Source organism: Pelecanus crispus, chromosome 1 (assembly GCF_030463565.1).
Source record: "Pelecanus crispus isolate bPelCri1 chromosome 1, bPelCri1.pri, whole genome shotgun sequence".
In the NCBI taxonomy this organism is placed as follows: Eukaryota; Metazoa; Chordata; class Aves; order Pelecaniformes; family Pelecanidae; genus Pelecanus; species Pelecanus crispus.
Window position 1 is genome coordinate 77,852,806 of NC_134643.1, and position 14,271 is coordinate 77,867,076.

General features: G+C 44.1%; 1 protein-coding gene across 3 annotated transcripts; it reads left to right on the plus strand.

Annotated features, from left to right (window-relative positions):
- The first annotated feature begins 1,348 nt into the window (after nt 1-1,348).
- Nucleotides 1,349-12,799, plus strand: MED21 (mediator complex subunit 21). 3 transcript variants are annotated; one of them, XR_012831997.1, is made up of 5 exons: nt 1,349-1,394; nt 1,811-1,925; nt 3,926-4,026; nt 6,604-7,310; nt 10,270-12,799. XR_012831997.1 is itself a non-coding variant. In XM_075727985.1 (4 exons), exons 1-4 carry the CDS (start codon nt 1,353-1,355, stop codon nt 6,778-6,780), a joined length of 435 nt encoding a protein of 144 aa, XP_075584100.1. In that variant the 5' UTR covers nt 1,349-1,352; the 3' UTR covers nt 6,781-8,678. The 3 variants fall into 3 exon arrangements, 1 of the variants encoding a protein (XP_075584100.1); XR_012831998.1 differs by having other exon boundaries at nt 6,604-6,941; XM_075727985.1 differs by lacking the exon at nt 10,270-12,799 and having other exon boundaries at nt 6,604-8,678.
- Nucleotides 12,800-14,271: the final 1,472 nt, after the last annotated feature.

A 14,271-nucleotide genomic window follows, 5' to 3' on the forward strand; every position in this document is an offset into this window, starting at 1 on the left:
GCAGTTTGTGACTTGGCTTTTTAGCAGAGGAGCACAAAGGAACCCCATATCCTGGTTTACGCGCGCAGGCCAACAAAATCCTAACCCCAACCGCGCCGTCGGAAAAACGCTTTTGTCGGGTTAGTTTGTGCCATGGCAAAGAGGGTAGCCGTAAGCGGCAAGAGTCTCGTGGCGTATGCGCTGCAAGAAGGAACTCCTGGAGGTCTCCAGCCCAGCTGCCCCTCGAAGCCGGCCGATGGCCGACACTCAAGCAGGTCAGCCATGGTTCCACCTCGCCGAGCCTGAAGACCCCCGAGGGCTGCGAGCGCGCAGCCTCCCTGGCTGCCCTGTCCCACCGCCCTGTGCTGCAGGCGCTGCCTGATGTCCGGCCTGGCCCTCCCAGGGCCGGCTGCCAGCTGTGAACCCCCCCCGCGGCAAGCAGGGGAGGTCCCTGACGGGGGAAAGGCTGGCATTGCACCCGACTTTCGGAGATAAGAAAGAAGGGGTCTAAGTGCTTGAATGGCCATCAGCTAAATACCAGACGCCTGCGGGCTGGCACAAATATGTATTCACTCTCCAACCCCCGGGCACAGAGGGCTCTTGCCGGCCCTAAGCCGGATCGCGGAGGACGCTGCGCTCCCGGCCTGTCACCGGCGCCCAGCCGCCACACGCGGTGCCTGCTCAGCGCAGGGCTGGAGCCGAGCACCCGAGCGGCGGGGCTGCCTCCGCCCGCCGTCACAGCGGCTGTTGTACGGCAAAAGCTGCGCGCTCCGTGGCTCACCGGCCTTCTGGTGCCGGTAACACAGGAATTGGTTGGTTTTTTTTTTTTAACCCTGCTGCAATCGTGAGCACGGACCGGCGTGCCCGAGAGAAATACATGGCCTTGAAATGCCAGTTCCTCCAGACGAGCGGCACCCGTGGCAGCGCCCTCCCCTCCCTCCGCCGCCGTGCTCCCCTCCGGGTGCTTCCCCCGGCAGCCCGTCGGCCCGGCCCGCCTCTGCCGCGCCGCGGCGTTGTTAAAGCCAGGGCCTGCCCGGCCCCAGCCGAGCAGTTCAGCAGCCGCCAACCACAGGCCAGAAAGCAAAAAGTGTCAGGAAGCGGCTGCCTGTGCCTCTGAAACGGCGCGGGGCTGCCGGTGCCGCTGCTGCCGCGGCCGCCCCGGCCCCGCCGCCTGACCGGAGGCGGGACGGGGCCTCCTCCTGGCCTGCAGGGGGCGCGCCAGGCCCGCCCTGCCCCACCGGAAGGCGGCCCGTGCCGGGCCACGCCCCGGCCACGCCCCTTCCCGCCCACCCAACATCCAGGCGCCCGATTGGCTGCGCTGGTCGCTGCCGCCCGGTCAGGTGGGTGGTGGCGGCGGCGGCGGCGCCGGCGCCATGGCGGATCGGTTAACGCAGCTGCAGGACGCGGTGAACTCGGTGAGGCGAGCGCTGATCTCTTCTCTCCCCCGGTGTCTGTCGTTCTTCTTACCGGCGGGGAGGGGGGCTGGCGCAGGGTCGCGGCCCCTCCTGCCTCCGCGGCCCCTCCTGCCTCCGCGGCCCCTCCTGCCTCCGCGGCCCCTCCTGCCTCCGCGGCCCCTCCTGCCTCCGCGGCCCCTGCCGCTGCGCCCGGGCCTGGCCGCTGTTGCCCGTGTGAGGGGGTGCGATCCCTCTCCCCGCCCCCGCGGTCCCCTGTCCCCAGCCCCGAGCGCTGGCAGCCCCCAGGTAGTGGGGTATCGCCACTGGCCGTCACGGGCTGCCGGGGTGTGCTGCTGCCTGATGTCCCCTGGAATGCAAAATAAAATTGAAGTAGTTTTAGCGGTGAAATAAATTAACGATCTCTTTACTGCTTGCAGCTCGCAGACCAGTTCTGTAATGCTATTGGAGTGTTGCAGCAGTGTGGCCCCCCAGCCTCTTTCAGCAACATTCAGACAGCAATAAACAAAGATCAGCCTGCTAATCCGACGGAAGGCAAGCCTTTCTTTCTGCATCTCCTAACTCCTAACGTGTTCTGATATAATTCGCTCTATAACACAAAATCTGTACTCTTATTTCATGCTTAACTATTGCACCAGTAACTGGAGGAGTGATTGAAATTAAGTTATAAATTGATGTCAGCTGCACTTGCTGCATAAGCTTGTATAGCAGAAATGCAATTTTAAGTGTTAAGTAAGGATTACAATGTATTTCTTGTGCTGGTTTTTTTGCACAGATACAGTAGCTCTACAGATATAAACCATTTTAATAGGACTGCTGCAAGAGGTTGTGAGTTGTCCATTACTTCCAAGAAGTCTTTTTAGAAAGATTCAGTGTTAGTTTTAAGAAATCATGTATGACTTTAAAATTCTCCATGTTGTATACTTTTAATTATTTGTGGTTTTCCAGGTATCATCAGCTTATGTAATTAATTAAGGAATAACAGCATGTTGAATACCCCTATTGGCATTTGTGGTTTTGTTGTTGACTGGTTTGGGTTTGGTGGTTTGGTTTTTTTTTTTGAGACAGACAGAAGAAACTGACCTAAGACACTGAAATTATCAGGCAAACTAAAAGGTCTCTCTGATTTGAGAATTTCAAGTTAGTATTTAAAACCCATGTTATTCTAATCCTGAATCTTTTTTTCTTCTTTTTTTTCCCCTCTTCCCCTCACCTCGCCCCGCCCCCAAGAAGATTTTATGTGTTTCTTGTATCAGATTAGGTTTGTCTGTTAGGATATCAGGGGAGACTGGTTTGGAGCACAGTGCTGCACTTTCTAGGACAGTTGAACACTAGTTCTTCATTGGTCTATGGCGGGTTGCGCTCCGATACTGGAGTTAGTTGGAGGAGCCAGCTGAAAGGTTTGTTTGCTTCCTCATCTTACCTGCTGCTGTCCCAGATGCCAGCATCAGTGCTGTGCCAGGAGCTAGAGGCTTTTTTAAGGTCTTAAAATGGTAGGTCATGAACGACTTCTCTTTTGATCTGTCTTTTCCTAAAGTTCTGAATATAGTGCCTTCAGTAAAATCAGGCAGCCAAGTTAGCAATGCTGATGAGGCAAAAAAACCCTACCAGTTATGTCTCTTTAGATATTTAAAGTCTTAATAAGAAAGCCTTAAAACTCTTTACATGTAAACCCTGTGGTGACCCTCAGTAAGCTTTAAATGGCTATGTTTGTTTTGTTGTTTGGGGATTTTTTTAAGTTAAAGTCAAGCGTACCTTTGAGAATGCCGCTCTATTCTATAGATTTTTTGCCATTAGAAAGTATTTTCTTACTTGCTTCCACAAATCTTTCATGAACCAATCAACATAAACAAATATGTAAGATTTTAAATTCTAAATTGAAAAGGGCTGTTTCAATATTTTAGTGGCAGTAATGAACTTAATTCAGATTGAATGGATGCAATTCCATATGGAAAAGTTTTGCTTCTGACTTGTGGTGCCTGTTACTAAAAGTCCATGCAGTTCTTTCAATGATATAGCAGCTAAATTAAGGTCTGTTCCAATCCTTTTCCATATTTCAGTGGCTGAATAGAAATTCTTTTTTTTAAAATTAAATAATCCATTTGAATCACTATCTTTACATCATTTTAGTGTTTTTTTTTTTTTTGACTAGTGGCAGATTTCAAGGCAAGGATTGAAAAGTTAAATGAGTTTCTAGTTCCTTTTCAATACTTATTGTAGCAACTAGGACACTTAATACTGGTATTAGTAATTTCTTAACTGGCTTACCGTGATGGAGTTCTAGCTATTTTCTCACTTGTACAAAGCCCCGTGCTTTGTATAACCAGTTACCTTGTTTAATCTAGGATTGGAATCAAACTAGCTTCATCTTCTAATATGGCTGAGTTCTCGTCAGTTGTGATACTGTTGTTTTCTTCATGTAGGAGAATTTTTAACACCTCCATACTTCAAGTCTGTAGAATTTTCTGTGCTGTGTATGCAGAATTGTGCTTATTTCTAATAATGTACTGAGTAGGCTGACTTTTCTTTTAAAGAATACGCCCAACTGTTTGCAGCATTGATTGCACGAACTGCAAAAGATATTGATGTTCTAATAGATTCCCTGCCTAGTGAAGAATCGACAGCAGCTTTGCAGGTAAGAGTGTTCTTAACTAAAATATCAAAACATAACTGAAGGCAAACTTCTTCCTTTTTTTAAACACATTTTTTTTCTGTTTAGGCCATGTAATACTGAAAAATGACTTTAAAATAAGCCTGAATTTTTCATGAGGGTAGCCTGTGAGTACTTTATAGGCTTAGTGGAGATACTGAACTTGCATCTAGTTCTAAACAAGATTATACACAGTGAGAATATTTTAAACTTACTTTTCTGTTAAAATATTTAAAGAAAAAAAAAATGCTTTTATCATAACACCACAATACCGGAAACTGCTACCCCTTTTTTTTCTGCAGCTGTTCAAATATTAATACAATAGATGCAACAGTACTGATGCATTGTAGGGTTTTCATTGTGGGTTGGTTTTTTTTTTACCCCCCCTTGGATAATCTTTCACACTCTCTCGCTCATTAGAAGCACATTTCATTTTGTAGCTGCAGAGCCAACACTTTACTGAAGCCTCTTGTCCTTCCACAATGTTCCTGGTTGTTAAAGGGTTTGCAGGGTATCTTTTAGGTTCTCCAGCTCTGTCATGAAACAGTTTTTTCACTTTTCAGTATAGGGTGTCCTTCTTTGGACCAGCCATACAACTTGGGAGCTTTTGTTTCTTGCTCCTTCTGTCTCTAGAGGTACTCTAGGAAGAGCTTGAGAACAGAAAGCAACTACTGGCCAGGCAGCTATTAGCAGGTGCAGTCAGTATCACAATGCTCAACTGTTTCTCATTTCCAAAACATGCTTTTGACTCACAATTCAAAGAACGCTTTTTTTTTTTTTTTTTTGCTGTTTTCTACAGATCTTGCCTATTAAACAGCATCTTTTTTTTTTCTTTTTTACTCTAACTTCTAGATTTACATCAAGTATTTTCTTTTTAGAGTGCAACAAGGATGCAAAGAGTGCTGTTTCTCTCAGAACCCTGGAACTGCTTTAAGATCACCTGAAGGTTTTACAGCTGGGTTGGTCATCTGTGACTATGCAAAGGCATTTTACAAAAGAGTAATACTAGAGGTGCCTGCTGGGCCAAATACAAATAATTTGACAGTGACATCACATTCAGTTTTAAACAGAGGAGGTTAAATTTGGAAATGCTGCTAGCAGCAATAGTTGCTGAACATACTGTTTGGGCCTGTTAACACCGGCATAATTTCATGTAACTGTGTATTTAATAGCTCAAGACAGCTTTCCTGCTGCAGACAAATTACAGGCTTCTTCTGTGACTGAACAGGGTCTGATCATAGTGACAGCTGATGCAAGGAAAGCAGAGTGCTCCAGAAAGAGGAGTTCGTTATCTATTAGGGGCATGCTTTCCTTTGAGGTGGTACTTGAACAGTTTTTTGCTCTGCTAATGCAGAATCTCGTTTCACAAGAATTTCTGATCTTTTCTGTTTGGTGTGGTTTTGAGATGTTAGCTAGTTTTGATTTTTATTTGCTGTTGTTTAATTTGGTGCAGTATTAAACATAAATATTCCGACATTCTTTGAAAAGACTGTTTTGAAGGTGTTTGAAATACTCTAAAAGTACACAGTATAGATTTTGCTGAGAAGTGGTAGATACATGGCTAATAGAGATGTACTTAGGCCAATCTTTTTTTGGTTTTGGTTGTTTGGGGTTTTTTTATGCTAAAGTTGTCTTGGTATATGTTTAAAATCTGAGGCTTGTCTTAAATGATAAAAGGGGCTGCTACACTAATGCTCAACGCAATTTACCTGTCCCTTTTGGGTTCCCTTGTGGTGAAGTTGATAGTACGTATTCTGCTCAAATCTGTTGCTTACCTGCAGTCAGCTATTGAACAACTGAGACTGAAGTAATTGAGCTGGATTCTAAATTTCATATTTTTACCTTTTGCTATCTTCCTTCTGTGACCCTTCCTCCAAGGGCTATCAAGTCCTTCATGCATATAGTAACCTTCACTAAAGACATCAGTGTTGCAGAACAGAAGATGAATATGTGGATAGAATTTGCCAGTTAGTTTAAGCATGACTTCTTAAGGACCTGTATATAAACCTGGATAACTGCTTTAAAAAATATCAATTTGAAACTACTTTGTTTTGTCTTTTCTGTTATAGAGTTAGAACAAGTTTCAGTAGTTTTAAATTTGGTAAATACTTCAAAGTATTAAAATGTTTTGAAGTTAAAATGTTTTATTTCACTAAACTTTGTCCAACTGAAATGCAGTTTGGTTCTGAAACAAAATATGAAAGAAAAAAGGTTAAATAATACAGTTTCATCTGAAACATGCTATTTAACAGAAAAGTTTGTGTAAGTTATGCTTACATCTTGCTGAGCACCTTTCAGTAGGGGAGTGGGGAGGGGGATGAATACTCACTTCTCATCAGGAAAAGCTGTACTGATCCCGGAGTCGTAATATGAAAGAAGCTAACCTCTCTGTTCGGTGGGGTGTTTTGTGTTTACTCCATGTGGATATGCACTGTTTTAGGCTGCAGCCTATAATGAGTTGCTCTGAAGTTGCTAGTATGTAATTCAGGGACTAAAGAGAGAATCTTTCTCTTTTCTCAGGAGTGCTAACTGATCCGTACTTTTCTCCCTTTTATTTTAAAGGCTGCTAGTCTGTACCGATTAGAAGAAGAAAATCATGAAGCCGCTGCCCGTCTGGAAGAGGTAGTTTATCGCGGGGATATGCTGCTGGAAAAGATACAGAGTGCCCTGGCAGATATCGCGCAGTCGCAGCTGAAAACGAGAAGCGGCACGCATAGCCAGCCCCTTCCAGACTCGTAGTGCCAGGGGCAGCACGCCCCTGCAAAACCGAACTGCGGCGAGTCGTGCTGGAAGCACAGTGCTGTATCCACGGGGAGCTACAGCTCACCCAGCCCCTGCTCTTGTCGGGCTCTGCAGTGCTCCGTCGGGAACAACGTCTTTTATCAAAGCTCAAACTGCAGGTTTTGTATGAGAAATGCTTCTGTTGCAGTATTGGTGATTCTGTTCTAGAATTACGTGTATTGATTTATGTTTCCTTGACTTAAAATATTAATTTCTGGCTTTCTTTTCTGTTCATAAATATGTCTGACTTCAGTCTGATTTGTTACCTTCATTACACAGGACTTAGTCCCTAAAGGGAATTGAGAAGGAAAATATATTAAGAGTAGGTGTGTAATTTGCTCACTCCTACTTTCAAACTTCTGTGTTCTTGGTATATTTTTTGTAATGCTCAAACACAGGCATGCTTGAATTTGCCAGAGTTCCGTGGAGACAGTGCTAGACAATGATGTGAATACAGTGGTGGCCATCTGTTTTAATTAACAGAAATGGTAATTAAACATTTGTATTACTACTTGGCTGATTTTACTTTACTCTGTAAAGGGTGGTAAAGGATAAGTAAACTCTAATGGTTGCAGAGTAAGTGTTCTTGCCATTGGCATCTCATTTTAAAAAAAAATTAATCTGCAGGTGTCTGATACTGGCATTTATTATTGTTTGTAATTCACAAATGGTTCTTTGACTCCATTATTGCCACTGACACGCTTACTCTTACTTGGTTGTGCCATTTCTCTGCTTCTGCTGATGTTCTGCATTCTCATGGCAACTGGTGAATGCCTGTAAAGCAGACAGTGATGAGGAAGCATTGGATGACTGGGAAGAAATTAGCTATGAAGAAGCTGAAAATAACTTACTATGTAATGTTGCTTTGCCGTGTAAGTAGTGGCTGCCACGTGAATGCTGTGATCATAGGCAGCAAGAGGCCTGTCGTCTCCAACATGCTCTAGAGAGTTTTTTGGTTTTATCTTGACACACTGAATACATTTTTGCCCCTTGTCTTAGGTTTCTAGAAATACCAGCATCTCTTTTTATATTTGAAAAAAATAAAACCCACCAGATAATGTAGGGTTCGATGCATGAGCTTTGAGCTGAACTGTTGGTCATTTTCTGTATTTCTGAGTTAGCAGCCTTGCATTATTGTAGGATGCTGTTTATCACCACATAATATCTGCTCATTTCCTGATCAAAACTACCTACTTCTAAATATTGGACATGCTGTCATTGACTTGAAAGTTACACATGTTGCTATTGCGTATAGACAGAGAAGAGCAATTCAAGTATGTCTTTAGAGTGCTGATCCTTAAGGAATTGCATGCAGCCACTCACCAGACTGCACCAGTGAAAGGGAGAGTATAACATGGCACAGGATACATCTTGTATACAGCCTGCTTTGAGGATTAAAAAATACAAAGCTGTCCCTATTTGTAATGAATACTAAAACTAAAATATTTAATCAGACTGGTATTTAATTAAATATTTAATATTATTTTGTCAAATTTGCTATCTGTAGTCATCAATTTAGTCTGCTGTTGTGAGGCTCTTGTACTATACAGACTCCACAGAAGCAAAAACAGTTGGGGAGGTAACAGGCTACAGCACAGCCCTAGTTCTGTAACAGGGTCTTTATTAAGAATAACTGGGCTGTGGCAATTTACTAAGCCATGTAAATATGCCCATGTCCTGGGAGGCTTGAGGGACCAGATTTTAATTTGGGGCCTGTTTTTTGTTTTGTTTTTTCCTAGAAAAACTTCATCCAGTGCATCTCAAGTTGGTTGGGGGGTGGGGTGGATTTTTTTGTTGTTGTTCATTTGTGTGCTTTTTAAACTAGTGGACTTAAAAAACTTGGAGTGAAATGTTTGGGCTTTGCTTGTGGATTTTTTTTTTTTTTTTTAAAATTGAGGCGTCCTAATTTGAGATTTATATGTTGCTGGAAAAGGGGTTAGATCTTCATAGTAGATTTCCTGGTATAGCTTAACATGCGCATCACCTCAAACTTGTTAACTTGGAAACTTTTGCTCTCGGAGACGGTGTGCTCATCAGTAATACTACAATTCTTTTAATTTCATATCTTTCCATTTTTTGTACTTGAAAACTGCTGTATTTCTGCAGCCTGTTATTACCTCATTGTAGAAACTTAGTTGCTGTTTATTTGAATATGCTAGCCTACTTCATGTTAAAGAGTGTGTCAGTATCAAACAGTTAATCACACTTAGAAGTAAACCGTAACCAGAGGTATAAGCTCCCTAGTAAGTACGTGTGGTTTTTCAGTGTCTAGTGCATGTTGCCAATTTAATAGAGATGCAGTTTGTGATACAGTTAAAAACAAGTAACACAATAAAGCAAGAGAGCCAAAATTGCTCTTTTTTCCTTGAGAAATAATGTAACGTTTCAGTGAGTGAGTAGTACTGTAAGGTGCATGACCCCACTAGTTCTTGCATGTTGTGTTGCTGGACTAGCTGCTGTCTACCTGCTCTTTCACAGCCTGCAGCTCAGTCCGTAAGGCTGTATATCTTTTGTTGGGCTCTGACGCGAAGGAAGCAGAAAAACGCCAATTTGCTACAGCTGTTTAATGGACAAACCATTAGATTGGGGCTTGGAGATGTGGATTCCTTTCCCCTCTACCATACATGTGCTGATTTGTCCAGCCCCTGCTGTTGGCACTTATACATTTAACATCGTTTTAAAAAACAATGTGTAATGGTGGTGATCTCCTTAGGGGGCTACTCATGCCAGAATCGTAAGGCATGCGGGGTTACTGTGTCTGTACCATTTAGCACCCCAACTTTCAGTGGAGGGAAAAAAAAGGGCGGGGGGGGGGGGGGGGGGAATGCCTTTGGAAAAAGTCATTGTATCCTCCCTGAGAAGTCTTGACTGCCTCCAAACTTTTAATACTGAAGAGAGGGAGGGTGGGGGAGAAAAAACCCTGTGTAACAGCTGCTAACAAACTACAGGTTATGTGTGAAAGAGCTGTAAAAGGAAACTTTGGTTAAGACAGGAGAATAAATGGAGGTAAAGCATCATGGGAAGAAAACAAAAGTATTGAGCAAGATATTAAATGGTTCTGCATATTATGTTGGACAAGGAGTACTGCCCAGTGAACAAATTGTGCTTTGAAGAAAGATAGCACAGAGCATAATGGAAAATTCCATTGAAAAACAATCTCAACCACTTCAAATGAGCAGGAGCATTTCACGCTGAGAATCCATACAGCCCACTGGCAAAGATGTTGGAATCAATTTAGTAAATATAAGCGGCTGATCAAAGCCTAGTATTCTTTACTATAAACAACCATGCTTGGAGGAAAGGAACACCTCACAGCAGCTGTTCTCATTTTCAGATACAAGATTATGGAGGAACTCGTACACTTGTTTTAAAAGATACTGGAAAAAGTGCATTAACAATATTTTAGCTTCATGTCTTTATGAAGTTAATCCTGGCTTACTATTGCAGATGATCTTCGGAGATCTGGGAGCTTCTGCTGTGTGCGGCATGGGGAGGGTGTCCTGGCCGTCCCCACAGAATTGATATCAAGAGATTTTGGGAGTTTGCAACGATACAGGCCAGAGACTGCCTGGCTGGGGAGCCGCTCTGCTCAAATGGCCTGGGGGTCTTGGCAGGCAGCAAGCTGAACGTGTGCCAGGAGCTGGCCCTGGCAATAAAGAAGGCCAACAGCATCCTGGGCTGTATTAGCGGGAGCACAGCCAGTAGATCGAGGAAAGTGATTACTTCCCTCTGCTCCGCGTGTGCTAGACTGCATCTGGAACACTCTGTACAGTTTTGAGCCCCCGACATCAGAAAGATGTCGACAAACTACAAGTTCAGCAGAAGGCCACTGCAGTAGCATGGGCTGGAGCACCTCCCCCACGAGGAGAGGCTGAGGGAGCTGGGCTGGGAGAAGAGGTGGCTTTGGGGCACCTAACAGGAGCCTGCCCATACCTATGGGGAGCTTATGGAGAAGACGGGGCCAGGCTCTCTTCACAGTGGTGCATGGCAGAAGAATGACAGACAGTGGACATAAATTGAAACAACAGAGGTTCAGACTGGTCACAAGGGAAAGCCTTTTCGCTATTAGGGCAGTTAAGTTTTGGAACGTGGTCCCAGAGAAGCTGGAAATCCTGGGAGGTTTTTCGAGACCTCATGGGATAAAGCTCTGAGCAACCTCATCTGACCTCACAGCTGACCCACCTTTGAGCAGGAGGTTAGACTAGACACCTCCTGAGAGGTCCCTTCCGACCTGAATGATCCTATGGATACTAGACAAGTTAACGGTTTCAGAAAGAACCAAGAAAGCATTAAGGAATGTTGTTGTCCCCTTTCTAGAAAGGCAGATCTGGCGGACAGAAAACTTGAGGTATCTGGTATCAGTCTCATTCTAATTGATGAGACTTTGTGATGTAGGTCTCTGCACTGAGAGGCCACTGAGTTGACCTTACGTGTGGTGTGAAATTCCATGCTGTAGTGACCCAAGTTTCCAACAGGTGCCCTTGGCGAGCGTGATATGCGAAATCCACATCCTACACTTACAGAAAATTGATCTGTCAGGTGATGCTGACTCACTGTTAGACAAAGGCAGACTCCTCTAAAGAAAGAAATTGTATTTGTGTTTTATATAGCTTATTATGTAGTCTTACATAAGAAATAATGAAAGCCCTATTTTCAGGCACCAAAGCCGAGACGAGCAAAAGTTTTATTCTAGCTTTTTCTTTCAAATCTATGGAAGAAAGTTTGAATTACTTTTATTGACTTAAGAACAACTTGTTGATTGACTGACAGGACCTTTTTACCTCTAACACATAGGACTATGCTCTAGCAACAAAGGGTGCAGAAAACAAAGTTTGCAAATTAGGTGGTTTTTATGCTCCAAATATGTCAGCCACTGTGCTTTATGTGCTTGCAATGAACAGCATCCATGGTGGAAATGATCGCCAGGAAGTTTTTGTCTGTTTTAATGTTGTCAGTGTAAGGTGCTTGGTAGGAGTGTAGCTTCACAGTTATTACACACTGTGTACACTTACGTGCAGGCTTTATGTTTATTTTTTTTTCTTGGAAAGCTTTGTAGGAAACCTTGCTTGTTCATGGTAGCTAAACAAGCAGAACAGGAATTTTGTGTTCTCGCTGCTGCTGTACCCAGCCAGCATAGCCAAGCAGCTAAACACATTCAACTCCTGCTCTGAGCGCAAAAGGGCTGTCATTTTATGACTGTTTAGACTGTCACCCAATTTCTTCTGAATTTCTGTTGATAGCTAACATTCAGGTAGCATAGCACAATAGTAGAAACAGACCTTCCCCTGACTATTTTAACTTGGTACTTACTTACTATAATTACCCGAGTCCTGGATTTAGCTTCTTTAGCCTTACATGCTTCGCTGAAGCCCTAAATTAATTAATTTTTTGTGAAGTGGAAATTTGTAGCTGAGTAGGGACTGTGCAATTTGGCTGCAAAACATCCTTTCTCCACCCTGCCCACTTAAAAAGAGAAGATTGAAATAGAAGCCCTCTTTCAGGAAACAACGTACTTCATTCTATGGCTGCGTGGGAAAGCAATTGACTACAAGTGCTAGAGAAAAATTGTAATTGTTTTCCCAAGTCATGATCCAAGGGAGAGAAGCCATATTCATAAAAAGGACAACACTCTTGAAGCTAAGAGCTCGAAAGAAGGCGGCTCTTGCACTGAGACCCTACGAAGATTGTGGAGGTGGGGTTTCCGCAGGTGTCTCTCTGGTGCCTTCTCTGGGTGTCTGCAGAATGATGAATAGGGAGAAGTAACAGTCTGCTTGCTTGGTGCCTGGGGAACAGCCGTCAGCTGGGAAAAATGGGAATGCAAATTTTATTTCAGTGCTGAAGAAGAGGGATGTTAAAGGAAAAATGTCAGGATGGTCAGGATACAATTGTACACAACCTAATAAAGTGCACCTTTCTGAAAGAAAAGAAAAAATACAGTTCCCTCTGCTTGCTTTCCAGAGGTATCAGAAAAAAGGTGGGTTCTGTTTACAGCCAGCCTGCCATTTTATTTGAATGCTCATGTCAACAAACACTCAACATAAGCAAGTATTAATTTTGAAAACTGGGCAGTTTTCAGATTCTGCAGTTAGATAAATGTCTCCTCATGTGACAGTGAGCACTCTATGTGGTTAGTGAACCTGGGAGCGAAAGGAGAGCTTTGGCAAACGAGGTTTTCACTTGGTGGTGTTTTAAAAATTGCAATAAGCTGCTGTCAGAAAGCTTTCTCTTGTGCGGCAATGCAATGAGGGTGCAGTAATTTATCCAACTGCCACTGTAAAATAGCCAGCAGAATCACCCAGCTGTTGCCAAATGACACTTGGTGGAGAGGAAGCAGACCCTTTATTTCAGTGGGACTACGTATGTGTGTGTAAAGCTAAGGAAGCATCTTAACTGTCCTAGGCTCCATAAAGTGGGATGCGTGCCTCCCTACGTTTACTGTGTGATTTACAACGAAAGAGGCACAGCGTCAAACGATGGAAGGGAAACACTGCAGAGAAGAAGAAAAAACATCTTAGATGACTTCAAGGACAGTGAGTGAGTATATAATGTCCACCTAGCACCGGGCATCCTGGTGAGGTACCTCCTCCTCTCTGAGGGGGCTCCCACTACATGGCTCTCCCCACAGCATCACAGTCAGGCTTGGGGCTGCAGCGTGGCCATGCCTTTAGCCTCATGAATGTAGAAGCAGTCACACCTAAATCAGATTCCTAAAGGATGCACAGTGTGGTCCTCCTTCCCCAAAAGTCACCGAGTTTGAATGTAAAATTATGCAACTGGTTAAAATGACACAGTTTTAATTTGTACTGCAGGAGCCAGCTATGAAAAGGTGCCTACAGTTGACCTGGGTGACGTGTTCCAGCTTGCTTTAAGGCATCCAAGGGGCCAAACCGCACTGCTTTAGTAGTCACTGTTAGCAAAGGAGAGCTGAAGTTCCTAGGGGCTACGGAGGTCCTGAGGTTTCAGTGCTTCAGGCAGAGGTACAAGGAGCGTAGAGTGAGATCTGCCCTTGCTTATGCTGACCAACGACAAGGGGAATCCTTCCCATGACTCCAGCAAGCTGTGGAGGAAGCCCCTGGTGCGCTTAGGAGGAGTGAAATCCTCTAACGAGGCAGAATGAGCAGCTCTGACTTGCTTTGGTGTGCTCAAGCGTGCAAAGTGTAATTCTACTTGGTGCATTGGTATTTCTCAGCTGAGAACAGTTGTGTTTGAGGGCTTCCCTATCTTGCTTCCTCTGCAGGTATTTTGCAGCAGCTGCAGGTGAATGAGTATACAGCTGCATTCACCTGTGTGGTTCCTTCCACCTGGTCCTTAACTGGCCAGTTAAAAGTAATTAATCCCTGCTAGCCTCTCTAACAGGAGAAGGGATTCAGGTGGTGAGGCATGCTAAAAGGCACTGTTTTGACCTTAGGTGTAGCTGGGGAGTAGGAAATCAATTTTCTTTTCTCAAAA